Raw genomic sequence first — 15020 nt, forward strand, 5'->3', positions numbered from 1 at the left:
CGCCCTAAAACAGCTCAAAGCAGAACTGAGCAGACAGAAATCTCAATATCTAAGGATGATTTGTAATGAACATGTTTCATATCGACCATACAAAACATTTGTTTTTACTTTCCTCAAGGCTGATCTTCTCCCTGCTGTTTAGAGATAAACTGAATCATAGAGTTTTATGGTGTTTCTTACTGCAAGAGTTGACTGTAGATTTTGAGAGCTCTGTAAAAAAACAAAATATATTGTTGTTTAGTTAAAATCTGCAATGCTTTAATACCCAGACATCTCGTCTGATCATCCAGCTAAAGCTGAGCATCTTTAAGAGACATAATTTCACCAAATGTTTCCTTGCAGATGGGGATCTCCTCCCATTTCAGTGGTGTTGCATCGACTCTCCCCAGTGCCACCTCTACCTTGGAAAGAGACCTTTGGATCGCTGTCAAAGTTACGTCTCCAGCATTCGCAGCGGCTCCAGGGGGGCAGCGCGGGGCACCGGTGAGGAATCCCCAGAAAAAAGTCTAAAACAAGCAAATTATCTGGTTTTTAGTCTTATTTTAAAAGTGGAAAACAATATTTCCCTACAGCGTTGGTGTACGGCAGTCTGCATTTCATCACCTTCGACGGGGCAGAGTACTCGTTTAAGGCCCTAGGGAAGTTTGTGATATTACGTCTCTCATCCGCAAGAGGCTCCAATATCTTCACCCTACAAGGACAGATTGAAAAGCTGCAGACAGTCGCAGGAGGGATCATTGACGTCCCAGTGGTGGTGCGCATGGCCGCCTTCCACCAAGGCATCGGCAAGGTCAGGACGGAACCACAGCAACGCTCGCCGTTTGGAAAAGTCATGCTGACCTCTGAGAATAATCCTTTTAACTCAGATTAAATCAGATTATTCAAACCTATCAGAGGCAAAGTTTTAAGTGTTTCATTGGGATATTATGTGACAGGCCAACGTAATTTGGACTAATTAAATGTGACAGTTTTGTTCAGCCACCAACTTTCACTGAATTTATACCTTTAAACCCGACAAAGTACTGGTTCCATTGGCAGATTCTTTACTTTCGTCATGTTTTCTCATGTAATAAGTGAGAAAATCTGCCAGTTTTCATCAAGATTAAAGAATAATTTACTGAAAACAACCTCCTGTTTCTTGCTGAAAAGTTACTTGTACGTTACCTTTGCCTTATTTCAAGTCTGCCAAGATATTTACAGTAGAAACTTGACAAAAATACGTTGTATGATTTTGTTTTTTTGCAGTGTGTGGTAGATTATGAGGTCAGTCTTGAGATCTACAAAAGGAAATACAGTATTCCAGAATTTTTTACCTTTTGTTCTAGTTTTAGTAAAGCAAAACTAACTTGTACCTGTATCTTTAACTGGTTTTAATCTTTTTCCGTTATCCTCAGATTGACTGGAGATGCTCTGACAAAGCGAGCGGACTGCAGATTTATGTGGATGATGCTGAATTTCCAGTCAGAATCGGTAACATGCATCACACACTTTCAATATGCATGACTAAAATCTAATTAACAGATCTTAAGGAGAGCATCCGGTGCCTCTACCTGTCCTTCCAGGTGTTGTGTACGAGAACAAGCAGGGCTTTGCGGTGCGCTGTCTCTCGGTGAATCGCTGTGCAGCGGTCTATGCCAGCGGTCTCAGGGTGGTCGTCTGGCGAAGTGAAGGCTACCGTCAGCTGGCGGCCATGGTGGAAGTCCCGGAGAACTTCTACAGACGCACAGTAGGTCTCATGGGGCTGTGGAGCGCCAACCGGTCCGATGACTTCCTCATGTCCGACGGGAAGGTCGTCCCCTCCCAGGATCTCAACCCCCCTGAGGAGGAGCGGCTGAAGCAGTTTTGCATGTCCTGTGAGTAAAACAGGGACTCGGTTTTCTGACAGTATTCTCAGTCCAACCTCAACCCAAACTCATCTGAAGTTAATTTCCAGTCTGAATTAATTTACCAACACAGTTAATGAGCTGCAGTACCTCTGCTTATCAGTGACTTCAGAAAGACATTTTAGGGTCTGATTGCAGTTTTCTGGCAGATCCCAGATTACTGATCTTTAAAAAGCTACACTGCAAAAACACAAAATCTTACCAAGTATTTTTGTTCTAGTTTCTGGTCCAAATACCTTGGCGAACTTGAAATACAACAAAACTAACTTGCAAGTTATTTTTTAGCAAGATATAGGAGCTTATTTTAGAGGATGTTTGTTTTACCCTGAACACAGTTTTAAAAATGGTTTTTGTTGCTCACCAGCTGCGTTTGCTGGGGCTGAGCCCCCCTTGTCCTTAAACCCTAGTGACGCCCCTGCTGCTCACATCTCGCCTGTTTTCCAGGGGCGGTCCCAAACCCTGAGAACCTGCTGGTGTCTTCGTCTCAAAACGTCCCCCTGGCTTTGGACTCCACCGCGCCCCTGCTGCAAAGCCTCAGTCCTGCTGAGCTGGAAGCGCAGATGAGACTTTGCAAAAACAGCGTTGAGTGCGTTGAGGACAGCGTGGCGTCCGGCATCCCCGACCTGGGCCAGCAGACTCTGGAGGCCCAGACTCAGTTCAGGAGCCTGGCTCTCCTCTTCGGTACATTTATCTGGCATTTCCAGAACTTGAAGTGCTTCTGTTTCTGCCTGAGCCTAACGCTGTGCGACATGTTTGTGATCCGGCAGGCAACATGCCGCCTGTAGTGACAGAGCCCGCTGTGATACACACAAAGGTCAACTCTCAGGTCAGCGTTCAAATTGTCGCTCAGGACCCAAACGGTGACCCCATCACCTACTCATTGCTATTCCCCTGGCCTCCAGAGGCTCGTGTTGGCAGTGGTGAGACACACACACACACACACACACACTCTCCATCCATCACTGTTAGTGATGGCATCACTGTTGACATTTGTTAGCTGGACGGAGAGGCCACTGCTGCTGAGTCACACAGACAGAGAGCCTCTTCCTACTGTGACAGCTGCGATGCGTAATTGGTATGTGTGTGATTTTCTCCTTCCCTTCCAGTGAACGGCTACCTGACATGGACACCGCGCAGCACTCAGCCTTCCCAGCTGACTGTCCAGGTCAGCGACGGGCAGACAGGCTCCTTGTTCACCCCCGTCCTGCGAGTCTGCAACTGTCTTAACGGAGGAACCTGCCTGTATGACAGCGTGGCTGAAAATCACCTGCAGGGAAAGTTTCAGGTACTGCATTCCTGGGTTTAAGCTGTTATTTTTCCTTTTCTTCAAAAGACAAAAGTAAAAGTCTAAATTAAATTTTGAAAGCGGAGGTAGTGGAGCTGTTGACTATTTTAATGCTCAGTTCCAATTTTTTTGTGAAATCTGATTTGTTTTTGCGTAGTCAACGATCACAAATTTTGCAGGATGATAAATTGCACCAGAAGTTATTGCGATGAACGATAATATTGTTGTTTTGACATTTTGGAAGTAACATAAAGGTAATGGCATATTCTCAAAGATGGTTCTGGAAGACATTTTAAATATCCAAAATAAGCAAAACAACAAAATTAATTATGAGGATTCTGTAAGCAAAATTGTACCATCAGCTAATTTGCTCATGTGGTAATACAAATACTTATTTTTTTGCTCTTGTAAGTCAATGTAATCATAAAAATGGTGCAGTGAAAATTAAACCTTTAGAACGATAGAAATCTACTGTTGCCATGGTGATTCCCGCCCTTTTCATGGCGTGAAGGGTGTGTCCAAGTTCTGCTGGAATCCTTCAGTTTGTCCTGTCGCCTAGCAACCATGGCAGCACTAAACACAAGCCATAGTAAACGTGGAGCTTGAAATCTTGCTGAGTTTTCTTTTTTTACTTACTTAATCCTTTTTAATTTATTCAATTATTTGTTTAAAGTAATTAGGCAAAAAGTTTATTCAAAAAATGTTTATGAAAATGACATAAACCTAAAAACACAACCTGTGTAAGCTTCCAACTTTCTTTTCTTTAGTGAAAGCAAAAATAACGTGTTTCTTTAGATCAGCCTTGTTTCTGTTTTACTTCATTTCAGCCCTTAGTTTGTGACTCTAGTTTGTATTATTTCATGTGTCTAGTTGTACTTTAGTTAAATTATCTTCCTTTTGTCCTCATTCTTTAGTTTTAGATTTATTTCCCACTCCTCTGCGTACTCTCCGTCGCCCCTGGTGTTTTTGCTCTGCTCTGGCTCCCTGTCTTCTCCTTTAGTTTTTCTAAGTTCTGATAATCATTTTTTCATTAAAACATTCTCCATCTACACCTCTGCCTCTCTACATTCGGGTCCTTCATCAGCCAACCTACATCATGGCAGAATCGTGGGATATTTTTCTCTGTGAAGGAATTTAACAGTGTAGCAATGACAAAACACACCAAATAACAGGTGTGTTCATTGGTTTTCCAATAGGACACCAAATAATTTTGTCTTTACTGAGAATGACACTACCAATAATTTAAGCTTAGAATTGTCAAAGTTTCTTAATTTGAGAAAAACCATCCAGTGATGTAAAAAAGTGTATGTTTTTAAAATTTGTCATTTTCTTTTTCATCTTTATTTAATTTGCAGGTAGTCGGGTGCTTGTGCCCAAAGGGATACAGCGGGGCGTTCTGTGGAAACACAACAAACGCATGTCGGGGCAAGCCGTGTTTCAGAGGGGTGCAGTGCGACCCAAAGTCCGGCCCTGACCAGTTCAGCTGTGGAGACTGTCCTGACAACACCGTCTCCAACGACAAACAGGGATACAAATGCTTTGAGTATGGTCTGTAGTACATGATACGTCATCTTTAGATCTTCCAACCTGAGACCCGGTTCCTGTCCTTACCCTGGTTCCCTGGTGTTCCTCCTCAGACATGTGCAGCCCTCCTTTCCCCTTCCCGTGCCACCAGGATGCAGAGTGTCTGTCCACCAAGCTCAGCTACTCCTGCACATGCAAAACTGGCTTCAGTGGAGATGGACACAACTGCACAGGTGCTTAATGTCGACCCATTGCACAAGTATTTATACTCAGCTTACTCCATCGCTGTACAACTGCTCAGCTTTCTTTGTCGTCTGATTTGGAAGTGGAATAACAGTTGCAGTCTGTTTTGGTAATTTCTCATATAGTTTCCAGAGGCTGAACACTGAAAAAACACAAAATCTTACAAAGTATTAGTTTAGTTTATATTCAAATATCCTATTACACTTGAAATAAAACTAAACTTAACTTACAGCTAACTTAAATCATAGCTTATTTTACACAAATTAATCAACTTCTGAAGGTGATTTTTTTATATTTCGGTTGATGAAAGTGAAACGGACTGACTCATTTATTGTGTTTTCTTCTATTTGAGTTGATTTGTCTCAGAAAATCCCTGTAATACTCAAACGTTTGCAGTTGCACCGCGATAAGACTGACAGCGTATGCTAATGTTTCCCAGTATTTACATGTAACAGGTGAATTTTTTGTTGCTCTTTGTGTTGCAGACATGGATGAATGTGCAAAGTTCATGCCATGTAAGAATGCCAAGTATGAGTGTGTGAACAAGCGCGGATCTTACGACTGCAAATGCAGATATGAAGATGGATGTGGTACGTACACTGATATTAACGGTAAATTACCAGCAAAAAGGGATTTACTGAATAGACGGCATTGATCATTTGAGAGGATCAGAGATTTTTAAAATAAAACAAATCAGACCTGAACCTATGGGACGTTGTACTTCTGTTTATGGAACAATCTGTTTCGTCTGGGGTTGTTCTGAGTTGTTTTTTCAGGTTCGATTATTCTGATTATCTAGTCTCTTTCTTTGATTAGATCAGTCTTGTTTCTGTTTTACTTCAGTTCAGTCCTTCTTAGTGTTTCCATGTTTGTTTCTTGTCTCTTCCTTGTTACTCTAGGTTAGTTATATTTCTTAGATCTAGTTATTCTTTAGTGTTAAATTCATTTCCTTGCCCCTTGTGCCACTTTCTCTCTCTCTCTGTAACCCTGTCTTAATCTAATCTGATCTAATATAATCTGTTCATTGTTCAGTAATCAGCCTTCCCATTACATATCCAACTCATTCTCAGTTCCTCCTGTTAAATCCAGTTGAATCCTGTTATTTCCCAGCTGTTTTTGCTCTGCTCTGGCTCCCTGTGTTCCCTGAGGTTTTTTTTCATTTTTTTCATTAAAACGTTCAACATGCTCTCAGGTATTTTCTGCATTTTGGTTCATCCACACAAACTCACAATTCATGACACAATCTGTCTAAAGGAACCAAAGAGATCAATTAAGAAAATCAAGGACTAATGGAGGACATTGGTTCAGTAGAGTGCCGTATCATACATGTTTTTTTCTTTATTATAATCTTTATATGTGCTCATTACCTGTTTTGTGTTTAATAATGTATCTATACGGATGATTTACTGATGTTTAGTAACTTCTGGTATAAGGAATTGACTTTTGAGAAAAATTTTTAACTTTTGAAATTTGGTCTTGTGGTGTCCAAACTTTTGTCATGACGCCCAAAATCGTTAAGCTGCAGCGATTTGCCTTCGAGTAAAAATAGGTCAATAATTACGGTTCTAGTTTCTCCAAAATTAAGATGAATTAAAAACATTGATATATGGGAATGTTTTTTTGGATTGTTATTTAACTGTAAAACAAACAAACAAACAAAAAAAGAGCCAGCTGCGCTTTCTGGCCAGATTTGCTCAATTCTTGAATTAAGGTCTGAGGGCCACAAATGGCCCTCGCACCCCACTTTGGACACCACTCCGATATACTACATAAGATTTTTGTCTTCAAACTACTCATTTTCATTCCAATTTTGTTTGTCAATATATGACAAGAACATTTTAAACTCCAGAATGAAATAAATATTTATTCAGTAGTTTATTTTGATTCAAAGAAAATAGCTCACAGTCGGAACCGTCTTTGATTTTTGTTTTGTTTCTTATGCAGGTAACTCCACGAATCCTCCAGGTTTGGGCTCCTACCAGCACCTCCATTGCTGCAGCTCTATCTGTCTTACAGAGATGTTTGTAAGTTTTTCTACTTTTGCGTCTGTTCAGGGTACAACATGTTCAATCTGACCATGAGCTGGACAGACGAGAAAACGGACGGACTCAAGCAGGTGTGTGATCAGGCTCTGCCTTCCCCCCATCGCACTGATAGATTCTGCTTGACGGCAAAGTGATGGTTCAATGTTTTCCTCAGCTGGATGACATCCTGGCCAAAGGTTTCACAAACAAGTTCTACAACATCAGTCAGAAAGCTGCATCCGTCCTGGGCATGGAAGAGTACCGGCTGGCCGTGTCCAGCGACACGCCCCACTGGTACATCCAGGACTACCTGATCAAAGTCAGCAGATACTACGGCATCAACTCGGTGCAAGTTGATGGTAAAATACTTCTGTGTAGCAAAACATAGTAAACAATAGAGCAGAGCTGGGAGGAGCTACTTACATTTATTCAATTACATTTGTTTGACACTTTTAGGAGTATTTTTACTGCTCTGTACATTTTACTTTTACTTGAATAATTTTATTACGAAATATTTCTACTCTTGGTCAAATTTCTGGATTTTCTACCCATTGAATGAAAAACTGTGTTTTAACCGAACACACCTGCAGTTTCTGTTAAAGTTTTAGCAGTTTTTTTACTGAAAGAAACTCATTTAGAAAAAAATTATTTTGCCTGATTTTGTTATTTTTAATCATTTTTTGTAAATTTGGTCTTTAAAATACCAAAATGTCGTCTTAACTTTATATTTTGTTCCGTTTGCTTATGTACCTTTTAAATATTAAATTACTGATAATTTGATCAGTTACTCAGTATTTGAGTTGACTTTTTACCTCATACTTTTTATTTTTACTTGAGTAGAAATATGGTGAAGTACTGATACTCTTACTGGAGAATAATTTTTGGGATTTCTGCACACGTCACTTAAAAAACAAATCGTAAAGTTGCACTGCAAAAACACAAAACATTATCAGGTATTTTTGGTCTAGTTTATAGTGAAATATCTTAGTTTTGTCGTATTTCAGCAGTACTAAGGTATTTGCATTAGATAATAGGCCAAAAATACTTGATAAGATTTTGATTTGCTGCTTCACTTTGATTCTGTAAACAGATTTAGATGAGTGCAAGGCCAAGGAGGCGGGGTGTGTCTCAGCTGCTGTGTGCACCAACACCTACGGAGGCTACATGTGTGTCTGCAATGGCACTGTTGTGGACGGAGGCCAGTCCTGTATAACTGGTGAGTTTACTGGAAAAAGCAAAACCCGACGACGTCTCAGTGAAACCATCACTAAAAAGTTTGTTCATTTCAGTAATTCAACTCACATTATCCTGGTAAGCAGGTTAATGGAGGAGAGAAAGAGTAGGAGCTTCTTAAAGAGACAGAGGCCCAATTTCAAGGCGTCGAATTGAAAAGTCTCTTTTAAGTTATGTTTGATGTATGCAGCATTTTTATAACATCTGAAGGAGACATAATTCCCTGATTCTGCTGTAAAATGGCTCTATGTGCCTGGAAAATACGCATTAGCTTATCCGCTTAAAAAAAACAACTAATTTATGCAGTAATTCATGCAAAAGGAGCCCTGACCAGGTATTAGGGTAACATTATTTATACGTCAACATTTCTGTATTAAAAACCTTTTTTTATTAGTGAATTCAGAGGGAGACCAGTCAACTTTAATTTCTTTTAAATCATGTCAGGTTCATTGGTCTACTTTTATTGGCTTTTCACATTTTCTAAGAGTTTTGTTTTCAGCTGCAAAGTCATCAAAGTAAGAATTATAAATATGATTATAATGCGAGTTTGAATTACATTAACTTTGCCATGCTGTTCTGATTTCACCAATGAAAGAGCTCTCTCTGCATTCATTAAAATAATAGCTGTGGTTTTGACATTGTTTTGTTTTTCTCTCTCAACCAGCCGAGCGATCAGTGAAGTCTGAACCGAATGTGGACCTCATTCTGGGTTTGGTTCTGGGCATCGGCATTCCTCTGCTCCTGCTGCTGCTGCTGGCCGTTCTGCTCTGCCTCTGCTGCTGCAAGAAGACGGTTACTGGAGAGTGAGTAGCATTAGCAGGAAACCGACGTTACAGGTTTTAATTAGGACACAGCATTCGAAGCAGGCTGAAAAAAATGGCTGCTGAGGTGCTTTTAATGTAGGAGAGATTAGGGCCACTGGAAAAAATGATTTCTGAATTTTGACTTTAATCTACTGAGATTAAAAGTTAGAGTTCTTGAAAAAAAAAGTCAAAATTCTGAAAAAAATTTAGAATTCTGAGAAAATAAATGAGGATTCTGAGAAAAAAGTCAAAATTTTTAGGAAAGAAGTCAGAATTATGAAAATAAAAGTTAAAATTCTGACATTTTTTCTCAGTGGGTTTTATTGTCGTCTATATTTTAATGATCATACAGATAAAAAAATGTTAGTTTGACTCCAGTTTATGGGAATCCCAATCTGGAACAATCCCTAATTGTTCTCACTATGCAGACAATAAGAGCAGACTTCAGGCGGTTCAGTCTGCGTTTAGCTGAGTCGCCTCCAAACCTGCATACCGGCAAACATCCTGCAGCCTGATTGGCCCGGAAAGCTGGCAGTAACGGAGCTCTGAATGTCAAACGACTGGGATATTAACTCGGTTTTGGGTGGGTCAGCAGATCCTCGGGGTGAGGGGAGATGAGGTTCATGCAGAGCGTTGGAGAATAAACTGCCGTGAAGACACACAAATTCACGACTGTATTTCAAGGTACAGTAGTGAAATTGGCCGGGCTGGAAACGGTTCTTCTTCCCAGAAACTAGAGGCTGTAAATCCCGTCTGCTGCTGCTGCAGCTCCAGCCTCCTCCCATTTAATTTCTCAGTCGGAGGACAAACTGCCCACTCTATTACTATATTAAACTAAACACTTCCTACTAACAGCCCTGTGCGAGTTATGAAACTTTTATTCCACACAAAACTATTTGAGGAGGCATTGCTTGGTAAAGCAGAGCCATAAAAAGGATCATGGATGGATGGATGAATGGATGGATGGATGGATGGATGGAAACTGTTTTCTTCCAAGCCGAATAAAATAAAACCACAATTATATGTACTTATAAAAATAGCAAAAACAGTATAATTAACCTATTTTAGTTTAGTTGAAATGTTTAGCTTAGCTTTAGCTTAGTATGATGTAGCTTATATTGACTTCTTTGTTTCTTATCTGATTTTATTTGAGTCTGTTTTCATCTAGTAGCTCTGGTTTTTAGCTAAAGCTACTTATTATTTTATCTTAGCTGGACTTTCCGTTACATATTAGCCTGATTATTTCTGTTGATTTTAAGTTTAGCTTAGCTAAATTGCTAAGTGTAATTTGTGACAGTAGCCTGGAGAAAATATTTCATTGGTTTTTTTGGTTATGAGTTATTTATTTCACAGTTAGTTTAATTAAACTGCACTTTGTTTAATTATTTTATCTGTACTTAAATTACCCAAACCTCTTGTGGTTTTCTTATAGAGTCTGTTTCAGCTTAGCTTAGCTTTTCTTTCATTTGGTTTGTTTGGTTTATATTGGTTAAACTAACTTAAACAAAGCTTAATGTTAGTTTTATTAACCTCTTATTATTGCTGTTACTCATCAGCATAGCCTGTTATCTCACACTGCTTTAGTTTAATTAATCTACATTTATTTTAGCATAATTTATTTTATTTTGTTTATGGATGCCTATCTTAAGTTGTCGTAGGTTTTAATTGAAATTTAATGTATAAGTGAACTTTTACGTATGATTGGACACAAATTGTCTGTTAATAAGCAGAGGTTGTGATTATCATGAGTATTTTGCCTTCTTCAGTTTAAAAGCCTCTTGTATTTTTTCCAGATGCCGTTGTGTTTTGTAACGTGTCCTTAGCAGCAAAGTGTGCTGCTGTACGTGTGCAGATGTACGGCATCTGGACCAGGTGCTAGTGGGCCGCAGAGACGCCTAATCCCCCTGATGACTGGCCTCCTTTTTCCACTTTCACTCAAACACACTCCGAGTCCAACAATGCCGTCTGCGGCAGCGTTGTCGGATCACCTTAGATGAGCAGGCAGAAAAATAAAACCCACAGAAAGAAACACTAATTCTGTTTTACTTTAAAAAAAAAAACAACTAGGGTTCACTCACATTTTCTGAGAAAGCCGTGACTAAAGAACAAAGAATCTGATGATGCCTCTGCAAACAGCGTATGAAGTCATTTCACAAGTTGTGTTGTCTTTGTTTTTAGTTTATCGTGGGATGATTAAGCAGCAGAGTGACTGCGCCTCGTTATCCAGAGGGACATTCTGCACATATTTACACAGAGAGCAGTGGTAATAATGTGTTTTAACTGCAAATAAGAAGCATTCAGATGTGAGCTCCATGTTTTTAATCAGCTTTAGCCCCAGATCTCACTATCTTTCAACTCTCTGGGTATCTAGGCTAGACGAGGCATGAATATGCATGAGTCACTGTTGCTCATCCGAACATTTCCATAAACCATCATAATAATATTATCTGTTGTATGAGAAACAGCAATAAACACAACCAGGACATTCAAACCACATGGAAATATAAGACTTATTATTCAAAGGAGTAGAAAGACGACCACAATACAAACAAAACCTTTTTAGCCCAAATTGCAGATATTATTCCTGAACTCAGCAGCTCACAGAAAGGTGAATAACATTCTGTGTTTATGTGATTTAAAGGAAATTACACCATGATAAATGATTTTAAAATTATTATTTTTCCCTGCACAATTCAACCAACTCACCACAGTCAGTTCAGGATAAAAATCTAAGACAAAACTAAACAAAAACAATGTGCATAAACTTAAAGTAAAGCTTGTATGAAGATAATTCTGATTCAATTCCAGGTTTCATTCTTCTGCATTTGCATCAGTTGTAGTTAATCTGAATCACCAGAAACAAAAGATGGCACTCCTTTTAGGATTTTCCTGCCATTTAGACTCTTAGATCCTTCAGCTGAACACAGAAACTGTTCAATAGTATCAGTCAGAAGGAGGGTACAAAAAAATGCACAAAGCACTGAATAAAATGTTATTTTTTCTGTAGCTTGTAGCTTCCAGTCCATCTTAGAAAATCTTAGAAAGCAGAACAACACCTTAACACAGTGGTTCCCAAACTTTTTCTTCTGCGCCCCCCCAGTGGTTTCCAAACATTTTCTGCGACCCCCCGCCCCCCTATGGATTACAAATGGCTGTCTGGTTGAAACGGCGCGTGTGAGGGGGGCGGGGGAGGGCATCGACTTTTTTGGGGGCAAAATGAATGTACGTAGCTGAAAATAGACACCAACATCGGTAGCCAACATTAGCTAGTTATCTTTTAGCTAACATTACCTGCATCCAACAGCTTCACTCAACTCAGTCGGTTAGTTTTGGGGAAAAACTGTGAAAAGTTCTTTGCGTTTTGCTGGTTTGCTGCCGTGATTCTAACACAAACCTACGTAGCTCCGCCCAGCAGCAGCAGGTCTCCTTCACAGGTGTAAACCCAGCGCGAGCGTCGTAGCGCTCATGTTGCGTTTAAAGGCGGCTCGGAAAAACAGGTTACAACATGTTAACAACGGATTAAACAGTTTTAACTGCTGATAAAAGTGACAGAGGACACAAATATGGGAAGTGTGGAAGCCTCTACTGTATCAAATTGACAGGAATAACAGAGAGTTGGCCATTCTAAGGTAAAAACCCAGCGTGTACAGTGTTCATGTTTTGTTTTGTTTTCATCTCCCCCCCTGCAATGACACGGCGCCCGCCCTAGGGGGCGCGCCCCACAGTTTGGGAACCTCTGCCTTAACACTTCAGTCACCTGAAGAGGGCAGTGGACAAGAGACTTAGAAATCTTTTGCAAACTGGAGTAAATGGATTTACCCGAGGCAACATGTGGCAAAAAGATTTAAAGCTGCAGTATGTAACTTTTACAAAAATGTGCTTGTTTCCATATTTGTTAAAACTGTGATCAGACTGCCGTCTCCTCCACCTCCTCCCTGAGCTGTCTAAAGACATGCACAAAAAACAACTGTCAATCAACCTTGTGTACTCGCTGCTTAATGTGCTAATGGCGGAGAAACAACTCACCATTACAGGAAAACTGTTTATCCACCATCAGCTGTGGTCAAGCTAACTAGCTTTAGCATTTGTGAAAGAGTATGTTGTGGTGAATTGGCTGTAGCTTAGCAGATAGCAGGACGGGATGAGCAGTGCCAAAATCAGGGGTGATTGACAGCACTAAGACCTGCCTCTTGACTCTGATTGGTTGTTTCTAGTTAGCACTGGGAGAAGACAAGAGAGCTGCAAACTGGGATAACATTGTTTCAACAAAAAATATTTTTTATTAAAGTTACTGCAGCTTTTAAGCTAAAATTGAATATAAAGATGCTTCAAAACCTTATTTTCCACATATAATTATACTTGTTAAACTAGATTATTGTAGTTTTTGTGTGTGTTTCTTTCTTTCTTTTTTGTTTGTTTTTTTTACATCTTTCACTGTTTGTAATTTAGCTAAATTGACCGGGATACGTGCCACATTAAAGGTGGAAAAGGTTTAGAAATATTTGTTTTACTCCTGGTTCCTGTTGTCTTGCAGCCTCCCCCACCTGATGCCAGACCACATCCAGCAGCAGTACAACCCCCCACCCTTCAACTACGCCGACCCGGCCCTGCAGTACATGAGCCACTGCAGCCCTCGGATCTTAGACAACGTCACGCCCCGGCAGCGGCCAAGATAGCAACACCCGCGGCTTAATAACGGCAACACAAGCACTTTCCCTGACATAGTACCAGATAATAACGCTGGGGGTGAATGTTATTTATATTTACTTGAACACCCAGTTGAATCTGCAAAGTTTAATTATTTTCATTTTCTGATCAACGGTTTTCAATTTGTCTGACCCAGCAGAAGCTGCCGATGTCTTAGCAGGAAGTGTTGATTAAAAGTAAAACACTGCAGTGCTCTTTATCTTCCAGTTAGTGGCTAGCCAGCAGTAGCATCTGTCAGAGTATCAGGTGTCAGATTCACATAGGATATATGATTTTAATCTACGGGGATCATTATTCCAATACACCAGTCCATAAAAAGGTGCTACCGTTTTCTGGAAACCATTCATACAAAGTTGAGTTTCAAACTCTTGAGTTATTATTTGTAGCTAAATTGCATGTAACATGTAAATATATTGTAAGATATTAATAAAAAATGTTCCATTCAAGAAAATGTAACTGTGGAAACCATTTCAAGAACAAACTGCTGATGCAGCGTTGAATTAATGCTGGAAATTAATTCAATATTAATGCTAGGAGAAATGTTTCTTCCTGGAAGCTGATGAGCAGCAAAGAGATTACACTAAATATTTATCCTTTCAGCTTTAATTAATAATCTTTAAATCATCAAGGCAAACGTAAATACGTTTGTTCACATTAAATATAAAAGTAATAAATGTGAAGAACTCAGATATTTAAATCCAAGATATTATGAGGCCTTTAAACAGAAAACTAGCTTATTTATTTCAATCTGGAAAGACTCAGACGAAGAAAAAGGAACAATTAAAAGGTTTAATGACAGCAATGCATAACAGTTCTTTGGCGCTCGGGCCCCGGCAGCTGATCTGAGCCGAGATTTGATGTGAACTCGATGAACATCCCGATAACCGATTAGGGATGCTCTCCCCTGGGGCCCGACACTGGTGGTGGAGGTCTGGAAAGAGTGCCATCCTGGAGCCAAAGGATGAGGGTGGAGAAGGGGAGGTGCTGGGTTGAACGCAGCTGGGAAGCGGCCGATGACTTGGGTGTGGATCCTTTTATGCTGAACTTGATTGATGATTGGACACGCCAGGTGAGGTCCAGCGCTGAGGTCAGAGATGAGCATGACGCCGATGGACGAACGGAGGGGATGGAGTCTTCCAGTTTGAATTTTCGCTATTAGCTCCATTTCATGCAAAACTTGCACACAAATGTGAAAGTATTCTTAGCTTATTCATGAATTATGCATACCACTGTAGTGACCTTCATAATTATTGATATCCTCCTTATAAAAAGTCTTAAATTAATTTTGATTGCAGTAGTATAATCTCAAACTAAAAAT

General features: G+C 39.9%; 1 protein-coding gene across 1 annotated transcript; it reads left to right on the top strand.

Moving 5' to 3' along the window:
• Positions 1-390: 390 nt before the first annotated feature.
• On the top strand, positions 391-14093 carry LOC106959460 (mucin-like protein). Its single transcript, XM_015052034.1, has 16 exons — positions 391-483; positions 573-790; positions 1395-1470; positions 1563-1853; positions 2328-2564; positions 2651-2803; positions 2990-3168; positions 4524-4716; positions 4806-4925; positions 5421-5525; positions 6880-6900; positions 6990-7051; positions 7135-7318; positions 8050-8175; positions 8857-8995; positions 13530-14093. Exons 2-16 carry the CDS (start codon positions 761-763, stop codon positions 13669-13671), a joined length of 2058 nt encoding a protein of 685 aa, XP_014907520.1. The 5' UTR covers positions 391-483; positions 573-760; the 3' UTR covers positions 13672-14093.
• Positions 14094-15020: the final 927 nt, after the last annotated feature.

This window comes from Poecilia latipinna, unplaced genomic scaffold (genome assembly GCF_001443285.1).
Source record: "Poecilia latipinna isolate Pla-1442-1.1 unplaced genomic scaffold, P_latipinna-1.0 Scaffold1083, whole genome shotgun sequence".
Lineage (NCBI taxonomy): Eukaryota > Metazoa > Chordata > Actinopteri > Cyprinodontiformes > Poeciliidae > Poecilia > Poecilia latipinna.